Consider the following 18,665-nt stretch of genomic DNA (forward strand, 5'->3'; position numbering starts at 1 on the left):
ACATGGTTACTAAAAACACTGAAGGAAGGCAAGCAGGTACTCGTCCCGAACACTGCGTTGGCCAAATTCCGGGAGCTTGGCCCGCGGATTCAGGAAAGGGTGGGGGTGGGGCTCGTGCGAACTGGCGTGAAAGCGGAAGGACTAGAAGTCCTATCACGCATCGGGTCAGTTGCCGCAAGCATCCGCCCTCCAGTGCCAGGCGCTCGATTGCGCGTCCTACGGCAGCCCTGGGGCAAACGTCTCGGGCACCCGCCCAATATGGCCTCTGCTGGCGCCCAAGTGGGTGTGGTTCTCGGAAAGGCCCCGCCCCCAGAACGCTTCTCCAATGGGGGCCGCCCTCGTGTCCATGGCGACGGCGGCGGCGGCTGCCTGCTTGCTTAAGGCGGCGCCGCCGGGATCTCCAAGATAGGTGTGAACCCCGGGTGCAGGCGGGAGCGGGCCCCCCTCGCGATCACCGGGGACAGCCATTCCTGTGGAACAAGGAGGCGGTCCCGGAGGCCCAGCAACGCCCGGTAAGGAGCGGGAGCCGGCCGAAGGGCGGTCGTGAGCGACCAGCTGAGTCCAGCACCAGGCCGATAGGGGCGGACCCGGCAGTACCTCCACTCTCGGAACCTGGGGTGGGCAGTGTCCGCCGGGGGCTTCCCCTCCGCTGTCAGAGCCCAGGGTGTCTTGGCCATTGGGTGCCTGGCCCCAGTGTGTCTGTATGGAGAAAATGAATCATGGGGCAGGGAAAAGGCTGGCCTAGGCGACCTTTGGTCTTCAGCTCTATTTTTCAAAGTGAAGGTCCCCCCAGCACCCCCAGCCATCCCCCATCACATTCAAGAACAAAAAAGCTATGGTCATGGTCCCTGCCAGCTCAGTTCAGCCCCTGCATGCACCCCAGAGTATTGTATGGAGTGATCTTGGATAATTGCGGCTTGTCAGCGAATCTGACAACATCTCATAGGCATCTCACGGACCCCATTACCTATTTGGAAACATCCCATTCTGTAGTGGGACTGCTCTGTTCTGAAGGAGCAGCAACATGCCCTTATAATACCATGAAGGTCCTTGGGTGGATTCCTGCCGTCCTTCCTGGGCCTGGAGGGAAGTCATATACATTTCACTCCCACCCCTCTCGCCTCAGAATCTAAGAGGATGGAGCCAAGTACCTGTAAGACCAGTGAATCAGAGGAAAACTATGGTGAAGAGGAATCCGAGGAGTGTGTTAAAGGGGAAGCTACCATGCCTTCTAACCCTTCTCAGCAGGCACTCTCAAAGGCTGACTAATGCATTTAGGAATGGAGTTCTTTTATCCATTGTAGCCAAGAAAATACCAAAGAAAATCATAACCCCAGCTGACCCAGATGAATTAGAAGTTGGGAGGAGAAAGAGAAGGCGGAAACACAGGTAACCGTTCCCTGGACCCCCTCACTTGCCCAGTTCCAGAGAGTAACCCTCTGCCCTTCAGCAGTCAGGCTGGGATCCAAAGTCTTCCCTTTAGCCTAGGAAAGAGAACAGGAAATACAGGAGGTCATTAGCCTTTTTGTACAACAAAAACAAAATTCAGAATCACTTGGGCTAGCTTAGTTTAGAATTTCAGCACGTTTATGTCATCCTGGTCTTTCCTTTAAGTGGCTTCTAGAGAAAATGAATTGCACTGTTAATCTGTTGGGTGTCTCTTCTTCTGGGTGCCTGGCAGCCCAGGGTCCTTCTCTCCTTCTGCCTGATTTCTGCTATTCCTCCATTCCAGACCCCTGGCCATCAATCTGACCAACTGCAAGTATGAAAGTGGTAAGCACCCAGCTCGTCACTCACACCACTGGGCATAAGAGGACATTTAGGGCTGTGGCTTTCACTCTGGAGATGGTCCCCCCAACCTGCTCCCAGCCCCTGGATCTTGTTAGGCTGGCCTATAACCTGGACTGAGCCTCCTGACTCAGCTACCAGTAGCTGACACATCACTGTTCCAGTTAGTCTCAGCAGTAGAGTAGGAATCTCCAGTTAGCTAACAAGAAAAAAATGACCAAAATCACCATCCCTCCCCCCACCACCCCAGATTTTACAAGAAATGAGATGAGACCAGGTTAAAACTGTTTTTTCAAGGCAACTTTTGAGGTAGCTTCAGCAATTAAGAAAAAAAAAAACAACAAACACCAGCTAGGTTAGTCATTTCTTCCTCCCCTCATCCCCACTGGCATCTGTGCTATGGGTGCCCCAAAGTGTAAGGTGCCAGTGTGACCCCTTCCGAGGGTCAGCTCTGCAGGCCAGAAACCATCCTAATTGAGAGGACTGACAGGAACAGAGATCCAGTCTCTAGTTTTCTGTCAAATTTTGGAAGGACCCTGACAGCCTCATGAACTTGGAATTGTCACAATGGTAACTAAACTGAGGTAAGCAGAGCTGAAAAAAATGACCTGCTCTCTGGTCAGGTCTGTTCCTTACCCAACCCAGCTGCAGTCCCAAGGTTTGCTGCCAGTGCCCAGGCTGGCTCCACTGACCTCCCGCCCTCCACAGTGCATCGGGCAGCCCAGTTGTGTGGCCTGAAGGAGGTGGGGGAGGACAAAGAGTGGACTGTGTACTGGACAGACTGCTCTGTCTCACTGGAACGTGTCATGGACATGAAGAGATTTCAGGGACAACCTCCAGACCCAAGATCCTAAAGGAACTATGCCCCAGAATGACTACTCCTACCCTTGCACCCAGGCACCCAAGCCTGCCACTCTTGGTGGCTATACCCCTATGCAGAGCAGGAAAGGCCATGGCCAGGGGCTTCTGCACCAATGGAAATATTCTCCTCTTGGGTCTCTGGAACTTCTGTTACCTGAAGGAAGTGTCTGCTGGCCACATCCTATCTCAATATATGCTGCTTGCCTGGAAGCAAGCTCAGCTGGGCCCTCCAGGGCAGGTGAGCCTATCTTAGGGGGAAGACTGGGAGCTTCAGAGCTAACAGTAGAGCCAGCTGAATGATCCAGCCTTCCAAGCAGCTTAGCCTAGCACTCCACGTCCATTAAGAGTCAGTGCGGGGTCCTGCATGGCAGCAAGAAAGTTAGGAAAGATGGACCAGGGTCCACAAGAAGATATTACTTCTTTTTTTCTAAATAAATTTATTAATTTATTTTTGGCTGCATTGGGTCTCTGTTTCTTCGCCCCTTGGAGGGAGGGGTCTCGGGGGGACTACTTTACATTGCAGTTGTGCGGGCTTCTCATTGCGGTGGCTTCTCTTGCTGCGGAGCACGGGCTCTAGGCGCGCGGGCTTCAGTAGTTGTGGCGCGCGGGCTCTAGAGCGCAGGCTCAGTAGTTTGACGCATGGGCTTAGTTGCTCTGCCACATGTGGGATCTTTCCCGACCAGGGCTTGAACCCGTGTATCCTGCACTGGCAGGCGGATTCTTAACCACTGCACCACCAGGGAAGCCCCAGATATTACTTCTTCATGGTATTTTTGTTATCCTCTAATTGGGTCTTTGTGGTGGTTAGCAATTAAATAATTTAAAAGTGTCTGTAGGCTTATTTTGAGGGAAGGCAAGCAGGGGGCTGAGACTATCACCTATCCCACGAATTATGGGAGAAGAGCAAGAGCAAGAGACTGCTAGAAGCGCTCAAAAAGCCCCTAAGAAGGGGCATGCAGAGAGCAGTTGTGAGATAAGGATAACAACAACAGCATTTATTGAGGTCGGACACTGTTAAGTGCTTTTACATTCTCACCTCATTAAATCCCCAAAAAGACACCCTTATGTTTTTTTTGTTTTGTTTTCTTTTGTTTGGCTTCAGCCACAGCTTGTGGGATCTTAGTTGCCTGACCAGGGATCGAGCCCATGCCCCCTGCAGTGAAAGCACCAAGTCCTAACCACTGGACCGCCAGGGAATTCCCCAAAAATACCCTTATGTTAAGGACACTGAGGCTCAGAAATACTCAGCTCACCCAGCTCATGAGGGGAAAAACCAGAGAGCACTGAACCTCCCAGGCCTGAGGGCCAGAGCAGCGGGGGTTTCCAGCAGGCCACCCTGGCAATGCCTTGCCCTCTGAGAGTGCCACTGCCGTGCATTCCCTGGGGCTGCTCCTTAGTTTCCTTTCTCTTTGGGGAAATGTTTTCTCATTTGCTTTGTGTTATTCTGCACCAGTTATTCCTATAGGGCTAGTCCCCGGTAGTCTGAGGGATGTTATAAGGTGGCTAGAAGGCCCAAAGTCCTGGCTAGCCCTTCTCACTGCCCCTCATTTGCTAACCTTGCTGTGTATGTGTATTTTGGGGAGAGGCCAAGCGGCAGTTTCCCACCTGCCTTAGGGAACCTTCCTTTTCTCCCTTGGGGACTAGGTGCAGTGTTTACCTCCACTGTGACTTCTCCCTTGACCTCCTCAGTCCTTTTGCACTGCTATCTGGAATGTTCAGGCCCCAGGAACTGCCCCTTACTCTGGGCGATAGTATAACCAACTGGCTCTGTTTCAGAAAATCAGCCACTTCCCTGGCATGACAGAAATCTGCCACAAAGATCTGCTGGCTCGGAGCCTCAACCGCATGCAGAAACTCTATCCTACTGAGTGCAACATCTTCCCGTGCATCTGGTGTCTCCCTGAAGAGTTAGTGAGCCTGGCTCCCCAGGTTGAGATTCTGGGGGAGGAAAGGGTTCGCCATCTCTGTTCCCACCAGACTCTGGCTCTGGGACCTAGAATGTCTCAGGGGGATGGAAGTAGAAGGGAAGTTTTAGCTGAAAAGAAAAGAGAAGTTTAAAGAAAAGTAGGTCTCAAACTATTATGTATAAAATAAACTACAAGGATACATTGTACAACACAGGGAATAGAGCCAGTATTTTAAAGTAACTATAAATAGTGTATAACCTTTAAAAATTGTGAATAACTATATTGTACACCTGAAACATATAATGTTGTACCTCAACTATACAATTAAAAAAAAAAAAAAAGAAAAAGAGAAAAGTAGGTGTGAGACTGAGTACTCCAGGAAGAGCAGGGATTGGACAGCAGGAAGGACTCCCCAGGGTCCTGGTTCAGCCATCATGCACAGAAACCCTCTGACCACCACCCTCCTCTGCATATAGCTATAGGGACTTCCAGTCCTATGTTCATCAGCAAAAAACCCGCACTTATATCTGTAAGCCAGACAGGGGCTGTCAGGGACCTGGCATCTTCATCACCCGAAATCCATGGGAGATCAAGCCAGGAGGACATATGATCTGCCAGCAATACATCTCCAAGGTGAAGGGTGCCTCAGGACCCTTCAGAGGGACCTGGTGGTCCTCAGAGGGACCTGGTGGTCCCTCTGCCAGCACTGGGTGCCTCATTTCTCCCAAAGCCAGGGAGGAAGACAGTTTTAGGCTCCTATCCTTCCTGCCATCCTCGTTATCTGGGAGGCAGCATGGGCCATGGTTCAGAGCCAACCTGCTCTGAACCTGAGTTTCTCTACTTTCTAGATATGTGATCTTGGGCAAATTTCTAACTTTTTCCATGCCTCAGTTTCCTCATCTGTTAATGGGCATAAAAACAGTAACTACCTTATATGGTTACTGTGAAAAAAATTTTTTTTTAGTTACTGTGAAAATTGAATGAGTTATTATGTATTTGAAGTGCTTACAACAGTTTATGGTACATAGTAAGTACTTCAAAAGTACAGTCGGCCCTCCCTCCATATCTGCACATGTGGAACCCGTGGATATGGAGGGCTGATACCATTTTATACAATGGACTTGTGCATCCGTGGAGTTTGGTATCCATGGGGGGTGGGGGTCCTGGATCCAATCTCCTGCAGATACTGAGTGACCACGGTATTATTACTTTTCCCCGGTGGGTTTGCCTGCTCTCAGCCCTTCCTCATTGATGGCTTCAAGTTTGACATGAGAATCTATGTCCTGATCACATCCTGTGACCCTCTTCGGATCTCCATGTATGAGGAGGGCCTGGCCGGCTTTGCCACCATGCCCTACGTGGAGCCCAGCCACAGCAACCTGGTAAGAGGCCAGCTGGGGAACTTACTTGGCAGTCCAATGTTTAAGACTTCGCCTTCCAATGCAGGGTGTGTGGGTTCGATCCCTGGTCGGGGAGCTAAGATCCCACATGCCTCCTGGCCAGAAAACCAAAATGTAAACAGAAGCAATATTGTAACAAATTCAATAGAGACTTTAAAAAATGGTCCACATCAAAAAAAAAAATTCTTTAGAAAAAAAAAATCCTAAAAAAAAAAAAGAGGCCAGCCGGCAGCACTGGGGTGCAGGGCAGCACCCTCTTCTCTTCCACTGCCACGAGTGCTGAGGTTCTGTGGAGAAACCAGGTAGAGGGGCTTGTCACGCAGCTAGCTTGTCACACATGAACAAGGAGTGAAGCCTGGAGCGCCTTGGCACCTGGCTGGAAGGACAGCATTCAGGGGGTGCTGACTGCAGAAAAGCCATGCCTGCAGGAAGGGCACACCCCTTCCCCAGGAGCTTACAGGATAGTCCTCCATGAAGAGGGACAGGAGATGAGCCATCCAGGGGCAGGGTAGGTAATCAGAAGGCAACGAAGGGCTGGAGAGAAGAACTGCATGGAAGTAGCCTGACCACAGGGCCACTCTCTTCCCAGAATGACACCTGCATGCACCTGACCAACTATGCCGTCAACAAACACCATGAGAATTTTGTCTGGGATGATGCTGTGGGCAGTAAGAGGTATGCCCTACTCTGTTTTCTCCTCTTTCTCTGCCCTTTAGCCCCACAGTCTCAGCAGAGCTGAGTTGGCCCTTGGGAGATTGAGCTGGCTCAACCCTTATAGACCCCTGTCTTGTGCCTGACCACCAAGTGCACCCCAAACCCTACCCTATAATTAAACCCTGCTCCAAGCTGGCGGCAACCCCTTAAAGCACAAGGAACCTAGGCATGGAATTAGGATTAGTGTTAGGGAGCTTCCCGTCTGCAGCCCGGCCCCACTGGTCTTCCTCTGAGCACTGGGCCTCACAGGAAGCTGTCAACACTCAACGCCTGGCTGCAAGAACACAGCTGCGACCCCTGAGAGCTGTGGGGAGACATTGAGGACATCATCATCAAAGCCATCATCTCGGCACATTCTGTTCTTCGCCACAGCTACCGAACCTGTTTTCCCCAGTATCTGAGTGGAGGTACATGTGCCTGTTTTGAGATCCTCGCTTTTGACATTTTGCTGGACCACAAGCAGAAGCCCTGGCTGCTGGAGGTGAGGATTATCTCCCGGGCTTTGCAAAACCAAGGTCTGCCCCCGAACAGGACACCTGGGTTAGGAGTGTACTCAGGTGGTGGAACACAGAATGGGGGACGCAGGGGCACTAGGGTGGATAGGATCTAGCAGAAGGTGTAAGACATTTGCACTTTTGACCTGCTAAATCCAATCTTGGTGGTCTCTGGCCTCCAGCATAGGAACCCAGGTTTTGGATCCCAGAAGTTCCTCATGTGAGCCTTGCCTTTAAGGACACTATCACTATAGAGTCAGGCTGTCTGATTTGCTCTCACCAGCCTATGCACTGGAGGGATCTCTGTGGCAGAGTCCTGTGGCCTTGGAAGTCAGAGCATCCAGCTTCCTTGGCTGAGGCCATGAACGGGGGGCCCACTGGAGGGGGATGTCTCTCCTAGAACCTCCAGCTGGGCCTGCAAGAATCATGACGTGCTCAGGTGGTCTAGGAAGGGGATCGATAATGACTCCTCCCGGCAGGTAAACCACTCTCCAAGCTTCACCACCGACTCACACCTTGATTGAGAAGTGAAGGATGCACTTCTCTCTGATGCCATGACCCTTGTTAACCTCCGGGGCTGTGACAAAAGAAAGGTGACAGAAGAGGATAAGTGGTGAGTCATGGAGCAGCTTTTCCAGTGCCACCAACAGCCAAGAGAAGCCAGGGGCCTCAGGTGTTTGACGTGTGTTTAGTTGTGTAACTTACCTTCTTTTATTACTTTCCTGAGAGTAAAAGTCCTTCTCTAGATGGAGAAGGCAGTCTGGGGTTGATTAGCTATTAAAAACATTTTTTTGCATCGATAATACACCACATATCATAGATAAGTGATGCATTATCTATGCAAATTCCAAAGACACAGTGAATAGTCTCTCTCCTACCCTCCTCCTCCAGCTACTCAGTTTTCCTCCCTGGAGCCAATCAATGTTCCCTGGGTCATGTGTATACTTTCACAAACATTTAAGGCACATATATACATGTATTTATATAAATTGTTTTTCTCCCTTTACCCAGACAATAGCATAACTTTCACAATGTCTGTACCCTACTTACCAATGCATTTTACAGCTATTTCCTATTAGCATGTAAAGAACTTTATGGGGTTTGTTCTTTTTTTTTATTTTTTTACTTTCAACAAAGCTCCTCTAGAAACCATTACCTAAGAAGGTTTATAATTATGAAACAGAGAAAACAGTTTAGTCATTCAATAGGTTATTGTTTAAATCAGTATTGTTTACCCACTGTTGTTTTAATTGTAAGATGGGTTACAAACATGGTAATGTGTTGCTGATACTCAATTACAATTTGTTAATGATAATAAAAATGAACTTGAGTAGAGTGAGGATTATTCCTGTAATAGCATCACTCTTCACCACTTGCATTGCGATATGCAGGCCAGTGTGTATCTGATTTGCCATGATATCCTGAGGACCTGGCACACAATAGGCACTCAAATGTCTGTGTTAATGAAGGTGAAGTATAACCGTAAATACCCTAGGTATTCCCACGAGACTGGACTGTGCACATGTCTTTCAATGAGGAAAAAAGGTTGAAAACTACTGGACTTAAAAAACAACAGTACAATCGTAGAATCAGAATACTAGGCAGCCATTTAAAAATGTTATATGATCCCATTTTCATCTAAAACAAAGAAGGAAGGAAAGGAAGGAATAAAGAAAGAACAAGGTAATGAGTGGCAAAGCCAGGGTTCAAACTCGGTAAGTCCTGCCCTAGAGTCCATGGTCATAGCCAATATGCTTATTTCACAGTAAGATTAGAGGTTTTTATCTTCTTTTTGCTCTTCTAAATTTTCTGTAATTAACAGATACTACTCTATAATCAGAAACCTAAAAGACTATGATAACTTGGAGTGCTAGTTTACAAGTGGACACCATTGCACTTAAGATGAAAACCAGAAGCCTGATCTGTAATTACAACGGGTGAGGGCGGGTGACAGAGCAGTTCAAGCCCAGAAGTCACGCCCTCAGACGGAAGCGGAAAAGACGCTCCAGCGCCTCACCTTCCCGCCCAGTTCCGGTCCCGCCCCCCGGCTTCAGGCTCTACCCTTAAGGGTAGCGGGGGCGGGGGAGAGCTTTTTCTCGACAACATGGCGGTTGCTCTGAATTACTTGCTGGGCGGGGGTGTCCGTGCCGCGGTCGCTCGCTGTGGGTTTGCTACCCGGGGCGTGGCGATCCCGGGATCTGTCGGCCGGGAGCCGGACCCCGATTCCGACTGGGAGCCGGAGGAGCGGGAGCTGCAGAAAGTGGAGAGGTACCGGCTCCTTCCCGGGCCCTCAGCCTGAAGCAGGGCCTCGGGCCTGGGCGCCCCAGGCCGCGCCCCCTTGGCGCCGGGCGTCCTGCGGCGGCCCTTATTTCTCACCCGTTGTCAGGGGCACAGGGGCAGCTGTTAGCTCCTTTGGAACCACGAGTCCCTTCACCAAGGACGTATTTCATCACCCGTTTAAAGAATTCGGCAACAGCTTGTGGGCTGTTGTTGTTCTTGGTGTTAGATTTCTGGGGCGGTGTTCAGAGCAGGTCTAGGCTGACAGACATGGCCAGGTTGTCCTTGCAAAGAGAAGCGGGCTGGGCGCTCTGACTGAGCCCAGGGCTCTCAAACCACCCATCTGGCTTCCACGCATGGCTTCTGCCATTGGTTCTCTCTCTCAGCGCCCTGAAACGACAGAGAAAAGCTATCCGGTTCCAGAAAATTCGGAAGCAAATGGAGGCGCCAGGTTCCCCGCCCAGGACCCTGACGTGGGAAGCCGTGGAGCAGATCCGGTAAGACTGTTGGCAGTTAGGATCTGCTGTGATGAGAAGTGAAGGATACTGGAGCTCAGAACTTAGAACGCTGTTTTTGTATTTTTTGCTTTTTATTTTTCCAGATTTCTAACAGAAAAGTCAAGTAATAAGATAAACGTCGATGAGCCCGCCATCTAGATGTAATAGTTTTTAACGTTATGACATGGTTCATTTTTTGCTGAAATTTTTAAATAGTAAGTTACAGGCGTCACAACATTTAACCCGTATATAGTAAGTAGATCATGACGTTCTTGATCTAAGGACCAGGGGTGGAGCTTCCATGGTTACGTTGCTCTGAAGAGAGGATCCGTATCTTAGAAAAGAGATACTTTTTTAAATTTTAAGTTTTTTGTTTTGAATAGATAATACATATGGCTCAAAATTAGAACAGTATAACAGGGCATACGCATTGAGAGGTGTTAATCCCCTCTAGTCTCCTATGGATACTATTTTTAATAGTTTTTTGTGTCATCTTCTAGGTTTCCTTATGCAAATAGAAGCAAGCACGTATGAATACAGAATTTTATTTTCACTTCTATAATCACAAACAGTAGAATACTATAAATGCTGTTCTGTACTTTGCTTTGTTCACTTAATATATTCTGAAGCTCTTTTCACTTCCGAAGAGAGAGCTCCCCATGCTTTTCTGTAGATGCTTAGTAAACTGTAGCTTATTTTACCAGTCTTTTATGGTGGGCACTTGAATTGTTTCCACTCACTTGCTGTAACAAATAGTGCTCCAGTGCATAACTTTGTATACTCTAAATATCTGCCAGAAGTATTTACACTTACATAAATGTATGTGTTACATCCATTCCTAGAAGTAGGGTTGCTACTGAACCGAAGGGCAAATGGACTTGCGTTTTGATAAATATTGCTAAATAGTACTTTGTAGGTCATGTTCCTTTTTCCATTCCTATCAGAATAACTCCGGAATTGAGACTTAGAATAAAGGGGGTTTTATAGAGCTGATCACGAGTTTATGAGGCTGTAGCAGCTCCCTCCTGTCAGCTTCCTCTCCTGTCTTGAACACCAGCCTTTTCAACCCTTCCATCTGCCCTTTTGTGATCAATAAATATCTTTTTATTTCAGAGAAAAAACAGGCTATTAGGTAAGAACTGTTTAAAGCTTCTTGGTCTCCTCCTTACCTTCCACTCTCAATCTTTTTTTTTTTGCTGTACGCGGGCCTCTCACAGTTGTGGCCTCTCCCGTTGCGGAGCACAGGCTCCGGACGCGCAGGCTCAGCGGCCGTGGCTCACGGGCCCAGCCGCTCCGCGGCATGTGGGATCTTCCCGGACCGGGGCACGAACCCGCGTCCCCAGCATCGGCAAGTGGACTCTCAACCACTGCGCCACCAAGGAAGCCCCTGCGGTTCTTCTTTTATTGGGGTTGAGGGTAGGGGCCTAGGGTTTTGAGGGCTCTGTATTGGTTAATTTAACAGGAATTTTTTTTAATTTTTAAATTTTATTTTAAGTTATTTATTTATTTATTTTGGCTGTGCCAGGTCTTTGTTGCGGCATGCGGGATCTTTAGTTGCAGCATGTGGGGTCTTTTTTTTAAGTTGCGGCACACAGGATCTTTAGTTGCGGCATGCAAACTCTTAGTTGCAGCATGTGGGATCTAGTTCCTGACCAGGGATCAAACCCGGGCCCCCTGCATTGGGAGCATGGAGTCTTAGCCACTGGACCACCAGGGAAGTCCCATAACAGGAACTTAAAGCGCAAGAAGAGAAAAAGCAAGTGGACCAAGTAGTTAGTTATTGAAGCCAACCATAATCTCTAAAACAAACGCGCCTCAGTGGAGGGTTGGGGCGAAGCCTAGCTTTTTATCTAGTTGTGTGGCTGGCAGTGTGTTTATCGGAGATAGTCATCTTTGAAGTGCATGCCTTGGCAAGCAAAGCTTAAGTCAGTCACTTGGATTACAAAGAAAAGGAAACCCAACTGTCAAGGCTATACTACACTCCCTCCTCCTTTAGTTCCCTGCTGGCTCCCTGGCTCCCTACCCTCATTTTTGTTTGTTTCATCACAACAATGAAACTATTATCCACAAATCTACCAGGGACTTCCTCAGTGCTTGGCATAACTGACACTCAAGGCTTTAGCCTAACTAACATTTCTGCAGCATCTGACCGTGTCTGCATTCTTGAAATTCTCCCTTGACCCAGGCTACCACTCACTCCTCTTTCTAGGACTGGTTTTCTGTTTCCTCCGTGGGCTCCCCGTCTTCCTCCTGTATCTTAATTATTGTAGTTTTTAGCATTGTGTCCTTGGTCGTTTATCTCACTCTGCATATTTCCTTTCCTAATGCCAGCCACTTGCATGGCTCCAACCACTCCTGCTACTGGCTTATGACTTCCAGATCTATCATGTCCAGTCCATGTTTTTCTTCTGAACCCTATATAGTCAGCTGTGCACTAGATATCAGTGTTTGGCTGTCACACAGGTTCCTTAAACTCAACATGTACAAAATAAAATTCATCATTATTCCCTGACAATTTCATTCTGCTCCTATTTTTGCTATAACCCCGAATGGTCCCACCAATCACCCACTCTAAAGATACTGAATCTTGGGACTTCCCTGGTGGCGCAGTGGTTGGGTTGGGAGTCCACCTGCCAATGCAGGGGACACAGGTTCGAGCCCTGGTCCGGGAGGATCCCACATGGCGGGAGGATCCCACATGCTGCAAAGCAACAAAGCCTGTGTACCACAAATAGCAAGCCTGCGCTCTAGAGCCTGTGAGCCACAACTGCTGAGCCCGCATGCCACAACTACTGAAGCCCACGTGCCTGGAGCCCGTGCTCCACAACAAGAGGGGCCACCACAATGAGAGGCCCACGCACTGCAACAAGGAGTGGCCTCGCTCGCCGCAACTAAAGAAAGCCTGTGCAGCAACAAAGACCCAGCACAGCCAAAAATAAATAAATTAATTAATTAACTAAAAAAAAAAAAAAAAAGATACTGAATCTCAGCCTATTTCTTCGCCCAGTATTTAGTTCCTTACCAAGTGTAACCACTTGGCCTTCCTAGAATATTTCTCAAGTCTCTTTCCTCCTCTGCTCTCATTGCCACTGTCTCGGTTCAGACTGCCTGGATTACTGTGACAGCCTCTTGCCTGATCTTTCCATCTCTAGTCTTGCACTGAGAAACTACTGTTACTGAACCAGGTTCATTTGCCTGATGCACAGCAAGCCATTGCTGAGACCCCGAGGTTTGCAGCAGAGAAAGGGTTTATTCACAGGCAGCCAAGCAAGGAGATGGGAGAACAAGTCTCAAATCTGCCTCCTTGAAGAAAGAGGCTTAGGGCATTTATGGGGTAAAGAAGCAGGGTGGTCTGAGGCTTCGGGAAAGGTGATTACATGTTAGAAAAAGGTGAAGTAATTGGTGCTCTGCACAGGGGTATCTGAGTTACCTGGTTCTTCATGGGGTGCATGTTCAGAAAATGGTCGGCAGCATTAGCATGATCTGAGGATGGAGTTTTTGGCCCTTGACATTGAAAGGTCACCCACTGGACACTTGTACAGGCCCAGCTGAATGGTCAGTGGTCTCAACTAGTTTGAACTGGGCAAAACTAGCCCCATGTTCCTGAACAACAACTTAAGCAGCTGTTACCAGAGTGACCCATGGTCAGAGGTGTTATCTATAGGAGGCACTTAAAGGAGTCTTGTGATACGTTGTCTAGGCTATGTGAAGCTTGGAGGGTATGCAGTTTGCATGAACAGTTAAAGCAAGCTTGGTCAGTGAAGGCAGGTTACAGGTTATAGTTCAGGGACTCTTAACTGATGACTGCCCTCTTTCACTACTACTGGACTGAGCTTCAAAATGAAAATTTGCTCATGGCATTCTGCTCCTTAAACTCCGTCCTTGGTTCACTGTTGCTTTGGGATGGGCTCCGGAATCCCTGAGCATGACATGCTGCTGTTCCTGCTGCCCCGTCACACAGACTGAGCTGTTCCCAGCAAAGGTGATGTGCTTCCTCGTATTCCACCTGCTGCTCACTCTACCATCAGTACCTTTGACCTTTTCTTCCTCTCCTCCCCTCTGCCAGCTTATGACAACTTCTCATCTTTTCAGACCAGCTCTAGCGTGGACTTCCTGAAGCCATTCCTGGGCCACCCTGCAAATGTGGTGATAGCCTGTCCCTGCCTCTCCCTCCCCGGTGCTCTCACAGCATCCTCTGCTGGGATATTTCTCATAGTTTTTTTGTATGTTACTGTATCTGTCTCCACCACCAGACTGTATGTTCTTTGAAGGGAAAGACAGTTGTCATGCATCCCCAGGATCTAACTGGGGCCTGCCATGCAGTGAGAGAGGAATTCAGTTGATATGAAATGAAATGACTAAGAGTAGTTGGGTGTCGCTGTTAGCACACAGGAATGGACCGCAGCCATTTAGTGGCACAAGATAAACACTGCGTTTGCAGTTTTTCCAAGCCCTCTTCTTTTCATGTATTTATCACTAGTATTATCAGTTAACTGTTCTGATAGGAGACTTCTTCACAGATTGAAAACCTGCTTCTTTTTTTCATAGGTATTTACACAGGGAATTTGCAGAGTCCTGGTCAGTTCCCAGATTGGCTGAAGGCTTTGATGTCAGCACTGATGTGATCCGAAGAGTTTTAAAAAGCAAGTTTGTGCCTACATTAGAGCAGAAACTGAAGCAGGATCAAAAAGTCCTTAAGAAAATTGGGCTTGCCTGCCCACTCCAGCAGCTCCCAGGCTCTGGGGATACCTCAGCACCGCTTTCTGCAAGCCATTCTGTAACGGGCTCTTTGCTGATGCCAGGGGATGAAGCCTCATCCAAAGGCCATGGTCACAGCACAGCTTTGAAAGTGACAGAATTGAACACTCACAGAACAAATACACCAAGGAGACAGAAGGAAAGGAATAAAGGAATCCAGGGCCTGGAGGAGGAGAAGAGCTTTGTGCCTGTTGCTGCAGCCCTAGGTCATCCGAGAGAGCTGCAGAAGTTCTCCACCAGTGACTGTGGAGGCACTAGAGGAACTGACAGTGATGGATTGCCAAGTGACAAGGAGCTGGCAGAGTTGAAGGCAGGGGAGCCAGGTGACCAGAACTTTAGCAACAAAGTTGTGCAGAGGGGACGAGAGTTCTTTGACAGCAATGGGAACTTCCTGTACAGAATTTGAGCTGGAGCCTGGTTTGTGGAAATGCCACATGAAACACAGCTGGGCAAGTATATTTGGTTCTGCCTGGATTTCTGTGTGTGGATTAACCACCTTGGAATGGGGGGTAGTGATGAGCCCGGAATGTGGGATGAAAGAGCTTCTTGGATTTGAATCTGACAAAGGGCAGAGAACTTCACAGGGTAGTTCTGTGTGGGAGCGGGGTGAGAGACTGGGTAGATTCCAGCCTCCTGGAGCACTGCTCCTCCTGTGACCCACGTGGATCTTCAGGACTCACCCTTCTTGCTTGGGCTCTCTGTATGTTGAAACCAGCCTGTATTGCATGTGTTGTTACAAGTTTCTGTGATACTTGCAGTATGTTTGGGAGGAAATTAAAAGTTTGTCTTCTCACCTCATTTACTTCTTGATTAATGAATACTAACAGTTCTGGAACTGCTTAGTCAGTTATCTTCATTATGTGCAAAATAAAGTAAAATGTAGCAGTCTGTGTTGATTGATACTCTCTGGGATTGGGAGGGTTTACCTGTGACGGGAAGGCAAGAGGCAAAGGGTCCCTTGTCTAAATATTGGGAGAGAGATGGGGCCAGAAGAATCCCTAATAAAGGGCTCTGTGCCTATCAGCCCTGCTCAGTGATGGACTTTGACAGCCAAAAACTGGATGTTAGGCCTTCCCTAAACACCCAGTCTAAAGCACCTCCTCTTTTAGTTGCTAGGGCTCTAAAACAAAATGGGGCTGTGGGGATTTGACCAAACAAAAAATGCAAAGCAGGCAAAGGCTTTACAGGCTCTCAACGTAACCTCCAGCCACTTCCAAAAGCTTAAGTAGTATCTTATTTTACAGCTTTAATCAGATTTTTTTTTTTTTTTTTTTTTTTTTTGTGGTATGTGGGCCTCTCACTGCTGTGGCCTCTCCCGTTGCGGAGCACAGGTTCCGGACGCGCAGGCTCAGAGGCCATGGCTCACAGGCCCAGCCTCTCTGCGGCATGTGGGATCTTCCCGGACCGGGGCTCAAACCCGTGTCCCCTGCATTGGCAGGCAGACTCCCAACCACTGCACCACCAGGGAAGCCCTTTAATCAGATTTTTACAAGGGTGTTGTGATTTAGGCAAGAATAGATAATAGATCCCTTTTACAAATATGGTCTTGGGACTTCCCTGGTGGCGCAGTGGTTAAGACTCCGTGCTCCCAATGCAGGGGTCCCGGGGTTCCATCCCTGGTCAGGGAACTAGATCCCACATGCATGCCACAACTAAGGAGCCAGCGAGCCACAACTAAGGCCCGGTGCAAACCAAATAAATAAATGAAGGTAAATAAATACATGAAGAAAACCCCAAATATGGTCTCAAAAGGTTTTTGGCTATGCCCAAGGTCACATAGCTGCAAGTGAGTGACAGCAGTGGGACTTGAACCCAGGTCTGATTCCTAATTCAAGGCTTCTAAAATTCCAGGAATCTATCACTGCCTGGCATAATTTCTGTTAATTCATTGATTCTTTTAGAAATACTTTATTAATATCAGAAAGTGATTATCAAAAGACAAATGGAGACCAAGCAACATAGGAGTCCAATGATAGTTCTCAACAATGTCTCATTGTAACAATTTACCAGCAAAAATTGGCTATTCAGAATTTAAATACATGCAGGATGTTTTTCTAATGAAAACGTTGATATTCCAACCCTGTCACTGACAGGCTGGTCATGTATCTTGCTATTGCAAATGTCATTCATGGCAATTATATCACTGATTACTGTTAACTTGAGCATCTGTTCAGTAGAAATGGGCAAGGCCCTATCACAGGCCAGTCAAAGTTAGGGAATCCAGCTTCTGGTAATAGAGCGGTGGACAGATAAGGCCCTTGTTCTCACTGCTCTGTCACTATCATGTAACTTATAATAAAAACGTCAATATAATTATCATTTTTAAAAGGGTAATTTGCCATTAGAACCTTAGAGGAGGGACTTCCCTGGTGGTGCAGTGGTTAAGAACCTGCCTGCCAATGCAGGGGCCACGGGTTTGATCCCTGGTCCTGGAAGATCCCACACAAGCCACACAGCAACTAAGCCCGTGCAGCACAACGACTGAGCCCACGCACCGCAACTACTGAGCCCGCGTGCCTAGAGCCCCTGCTCCGCAACTAGAGTAAAGCCTGCGTGCAGCAACGAAGACCCAATGCAGCCAAAAATAAAATAAATTTATTTTAAAAAATAACTTAGAGGAGCAAGATGCTATTTGACTGCTTAAATATGCATTTCTAACTCCTGCAAATCATTTGTGTCCTTTCCCCATGGGACTATGAAATACTAGAAGCTTTTATTGCTAGCTTGGATATGTTTTCCATTTACCTCATCCACCACCATCCTAATGCTCACTAGCTTAAATCTTTTGTTTCCATTCTTGTAAATGCTGATCTAAGGCTTTTGCACTTACTAGTTCTTTGCCCCCAGATTTTCACTTGGCTGAGTCCTTGCCATTCAGGCCTCAGGTCAAATGTTACTTTCATAGGCCTTTTCACCCTAGTCTAAAACAGCTCTCTTCATGTTCTATCACCACACCCTGTTTAATTTTCCCTAGTATTTGAGATGTATTACTAACGCATTATTTGTCATCACCCACCTTGCCCCATTAGAAGGTAGATCCCATAAGGGTAGGAGACCTGTACGTGTTCATTGCTGTAGTTCCACTCCCAACATAGATTTCTTCTTTTCTCCCTTTTCTTTTTCGGCTGTGCCACGCAGCAGGTGGGATCTTAGTTCCCCGACCAGGGATCGAACCTGTGCCCCCTGTAGTGGAAGTGCGGAGTCTTAACCACTGGACCGCCAGGGAATTCCCCCAACATAGATTTCAATATTGGTTGAGTGAATGAAGAAATGGCTGGGAAACCTTACACCAATCAGCCAATCCACAATGGCAGAAAGCCCGGCCTTTTACCTTTGCCAGCCTGTGCATCCAGATCTCAGCCAAGAAGGCCTAAACTTCCTGCAGGTTGACCTGTTCCTGCTCTATCCTGACAGTGTGTCTCAGATCCTAACCCACTGTCATTGAGGTGTTTGGGGAAATTGTCCCTTCTCCCCGGCCCCCCACTGCCCCATCCCAAGCAGGGAGGCTGGACAGGCGAATGGGGACTCACTCAGCCTGTGTTCCATTGGGTGAGGGTCATAGGACTCCATGGTGCCCTATCCCCAGGCAGTCCTGTTTCATGACACAACAAAGGACTTTGACATCACACTGGATGAGGTGGAGATTTGGGGGTGCAGGTGCAGCATCTGGTGGAAGAGGCAACAGATAACAAGACTGCTCAAGCTGGAATAAATGCAACTGTGGGTGAAATGGGCACCTCACAGCAACTTGGGGCCAAACTCAGGAGGCTGGCAAACTGTACGACAGAAGGGACTTAAACCCCTGCAAACCGGAGGGTGTATATGTCACTCATCTGTGAAGGGCAGCTTCTACCCTTCTGTGCAGCTGAGATTTGATCTAAGGGGAGGGGGTGAGAGGAAGCTCAGTTAAAAATACTAAACAAGCTCTTGAAGCCCAGTGTGAGCATAAAAGTTTTGTTTTTTTGCTTA

At 48.1% G+C, this 18,665-nt stretch overlaps 2 protein-coding genes across 3 annotated transcripts; both read left to right on the forward strand.

Annotated features, from left to right (window-relative positions):
* The first annotated feature begins 387 nt into the window (after positions 1-387).
* Positions 388-8,445, forward strand: TTLL13 (tubulin tyrosine ligase like 13). The gene is given in 11 exon segments (XM_060097393.1): positions 388-512; positions 1,127-1,265; positions 1,267-1,389; positions 1,733-1,773; positions 2,497-2,608; positions 4,419-4,556; positions 5,033-5,189; positions 5,795-5,938; positions 6,546-6,631; positions 6,920-7,151; positions 7,644-8,445. Coding segments are annotated over 10 exon segments (1,374 nt in total). The 5' UTR covers positions 388-512; positions 1,127-1,137; the 3' UTR covers positions 7,857-8,445.
* A 754-nt stretch (positions 8,446-9,199) lies between these two features.
* Positions 9,200-15,584, forward strand: NGRN (neugrin, neurite outgrowth associated). Of its 2 annotated transcripts, XM_060097394.1 has the most exons (3): positions 9,201-9,432; positions 9,828-9,938; positions 14,487-15,584. In XM_060097394.1, exons 1-3 carry the CDS (start codon positions 9,269-9,271, stop codon positions 15,100-15,102), a joined length of 891 nt encoding a protein of 296 aa, XP_059953377.1. In that variant the 5' UTR covers positions 9,201-9,268; the 3' UTR covers positions 15,103-15,584. The 2 variants fall into 2 exon arrangements, with proteins under 2 accessions (XP_059953378.1, XP_059953377.1); XM_060097395.1 differs by lacking the exon at positions 9,828-9,938 and having other exon boundaries at positions 9,200-9,432.
* Positions 15,585-18,665: the final 3,081 nt, after the last annotated feature.

The sequence above is a fragment of the Mesoplodon densirostris genome, chromosome 4 (genome assembly GCF_025265405.1).
Source record: "Mesoplodon densirostris isolate mMesDen1 chromosome 4, mMesDen1 primary haplotype, whole genome shotgun sequence".
Lineage (NCBI taxonomy): Eukaryota > Metazoa > Chordata > Mammalia > Artiodactyla > Ziphiidae > Mesoplodon > Mesoplodon densirostris.

Excerpts from the sequence above, each read along its gene's own strand:
- NGRN (XM_060097394.1), top strand. The coding sequence starts at position 9,269 with ATGGCGGTTGCTCTGAATTACTTGCTGGGCGGGGGTGTCCGTGCCGCG. Across the intron at positions 9,433-9,827 it reads GAGCTGCAGAAAGTGGAGAG|CGCCCTGAAACGACAGAGAA; the intron begins GTACCGGCTCCT and ends TCTCTCTCTCAG. Across the intron at positions 9,939-14,486 it reads GAAGCCGTGGAGCAGATCCG|GTATTTACACAGGGAATTTG; the intron begins GTAAGACTGTTG and ends TTTTTTTCATAG.